The 2,506-nt window shown below is 41.1% G+C and overlaps 1 protein-coding gene across 1 annotated transcript; it reads left to right on the top strand.

The window, feature by feature from the left end:
* Positions 1–420: 420 nt before the first annotated feature.
* Positions 421–849, top strand: LOC135713661 (signal recognition particle 9 kDa protein-like). The gene has a single exon (XM_065236825.1). It carries the CDS (start codon positions 488–490, stop codon positions 719–721), a length of 234 nt encoding a protein of 77 aa, XP_065092897.1. The 5' UTR covers positions 421–487; the 3' UTR covers positions 722–849.
* Positions 850–2,506: the final 1,657 nt, after the last annotated feature.

Raw genomic sequence — 2,506 nt, 5'->3', positions numbered from 1 at the left:
AACGAAAGTGACATGTCGGATCGTCGGTTATTATGGTTTGTAATGCAGTTATGAATAAAGATTAAGAAATATTTCCAAGTAATTAAATTAAATTCCCCGAGATTCCCTGAATTTTCAAGTAGTCGACACCCTGAGTTAATATTGCCCTCGCACCACTAATCCGAAGTTACAAGTGGGCTATCCAAAATTAAAGGATTTTAATATCAAACGTTATAATTATAATTAATATTTATTGATATTTTTAAAACTTCAATAAACACCGTCATTCGCTCTCGCACCCATTCGGCACTCGAGGCCCAAACCCCCTCTCCTTTGCGAGCTGACAACTCACCACTTTTGCGGACGTTTCTAGCTGTCAAAACAGAACATCAGCAGCTCGCTCTGCCGCGTTCGCACAGTCAACAAAAAATTATACACTCGGAAAAGCACCGTGATTTTCGCTGCCTTCGATTTCCCGACACAGCACGAGCAGGAAACGTAAATAAAAATGGTGTTCTCCAAGTCGTGGGAAGATTTCGAGATTGCCGCCGAGAACATGTACATTGCCAACCCGTGCCAGTGTCGGTTTACGATGAAATACACCCACAAGAAGGCAGCCGTCGTGCTGAAGCTGACCGACAACGTGAAGTGCGTGCAGTTCAAAACGGAGGTCCTGTCGGATCTGAAGAGAATAGAAAAGTTCACCGGCAATCTGATGTGGCTGATGGCATCGAAAGAGTAAGAAGGCAGTTACATGGGGTCAAAGGGAAGGGTGTTGCTTCTTATAATATGATAAGTGTATTTTTGCTCTAGGATAAGAGAAATAAAAATTGATTTTATGCGAGAATTGGATTTCGTATCTACGCGGCGAATGAGGACGACCCAAATTTGAGTTAAGTTTAATCATAAATCACAAATTGCAGGAAGCGATGAGTAAATTTGTCCAGGAAAAAATCCCGAATATCAGAAAAGTAAAGATTGAATTCACTCAGTCTATTGGTACTATTCCTAGACTGAGTAAAGTTTTCGTAAATTTTCCTCGTTTTCCGGCAGATTTTTTAGGTTTTCCAAAGGAAAAGATGAGGCAAATTTACCTGCACTTTTGGCGATTATGAGTGAACTAAACTTAAATTTGGGTCGTTCTCATTGGCCGTGCAGTGCGAGAACGCTTGTGTTTTCATTTAACCCCTTCGAAACCTGATGAATTGAATTGAACTTGAATTATATTCAAAACGAGAATTTAGAGACAGGCTTGCAATTGCTCATTACAGCTAAAATGCTATTTTTCGTTATTATGAAACAATGGGATACTATAATGATAATTATTATTTGTAAGATGCAAGAAGAGGTGGTAAAGATTGTATATGACACATAAAATTTGTCAATTTTGCTTTCAGAAGGTCACAACTAGCGATTAGCTGTAATGATGAGCAACGCGAAATTTTGTTTATGTACAGTGAAAGTTGTAGAAGTTATAGGATATTTTCTCAAATATTTTCCCTAGACGACAGGTTTTTTAGGAAGTAATGTAAAAGATCCCTAGGTAGACGATTATTTCAGTTAAGTCATCAGGATATTTTTTCAAAAGAGTGATCAAGTAGTATTCTGAAGATCTCCAATTGTTCATAAATTCAGACTGCTGGTTGATTAGGAAGTATTCAAAGGATCTCCAACTGAACGAAAATTTCCTTAAAGTCCGCTGGATAATTATTCTGAAAATGAAGAGTCCACAAATGACCGTCTTGATGGCTGATATGCCCTGCCACTTCAGGTGTTCTCGGACACTGTTCCGATATCGCTCATGAAATCAGAGCTCCATGCTTGCTGCACTAAAGTCTGGAACGCGCAAAAATTGGTCAATTTCAAATTGGTGTATTTCTGTTAAAAATGCATAAACAAATCTTGAAATGCTGCATTTGGAAGTTAAGTGTATATACAATGGTTGCTATGATGAGTTTTCACCGTTTGCTCTCCAGTTTTCAAAATGACATCCAAGCAAGAGAAGCAGCGTGTCAAAATTTTGAATCCGACGTTCTCACACGCCAAGTTGGCAAAATTGCTGGATGTGGCGACAAACGTGACGTGACAAACGTTTCAAAGGTGTTCGGGGAGCGTCTGTGGACCGCCAGGAAGCCTGGGGCCACATTGCGCATCTCGAAACGAAACACTTTTTGTACGAATGCTTGTATGAAAAACTGTTTCGTTTCGAAATGTGGCCCCTGGAAGCGGCGGCAATCGTAATCCAGCCGTGGCAGCGACGACGAAGAAGGTGCCGGTGAAATATGAGTGGAATCCTAAACTCTCCATCCGGGACGTCGCTGGCAAGCTCAATGTCTCCCATACTACTGTGCAGCCGGCCAAGAAACGAGCCGGGTTGTCGACGTTTAAAAAGGCGAAGGTAGCGAACCGAGATTACAAACAAAACACGTCGACAAAGTAGCGGTGGTCCCGAAAGCTGTATACGAATCTGCTCACAAAGTTCGACTGAGACTGGACGACGAAACTTATGTGAAGGCGGATTTCAAGC

This window comes from Ochlerotatus camptorhynchus, unplaced genomic scaffold (genome assembly GCF_037179485.1).
Source record: "Ochlerotatus camptorhynchus isolate MF236.1 unplaced genomic scaffold, CSIRO-AGI_Acam_v1.1 ptg000577l, whole genome shotgun sequence".
Taxonomy (NCBI): Eukaryota; Metazoa; Arthropoda; class Insecta; order Diptera; family Culicidae; genus Ochlerotatus; species Ochlerotatus camptorhynchus.
The sequence above is the reverse complement of the archived record's forward strand: the minus strand, read 5'-3'. Positions and strand labels throughout refer to the sequence as shown.

Excerpts from the sequence above, each read along its gene's own strand:
- LOC135713661 (XM_065236825.1), top strand. The coding sequence starts at position 488 with ATGGTGTTCTCCAAGTCGTGGGAAGATTTCGAGATTGCCGCCGAGAAC.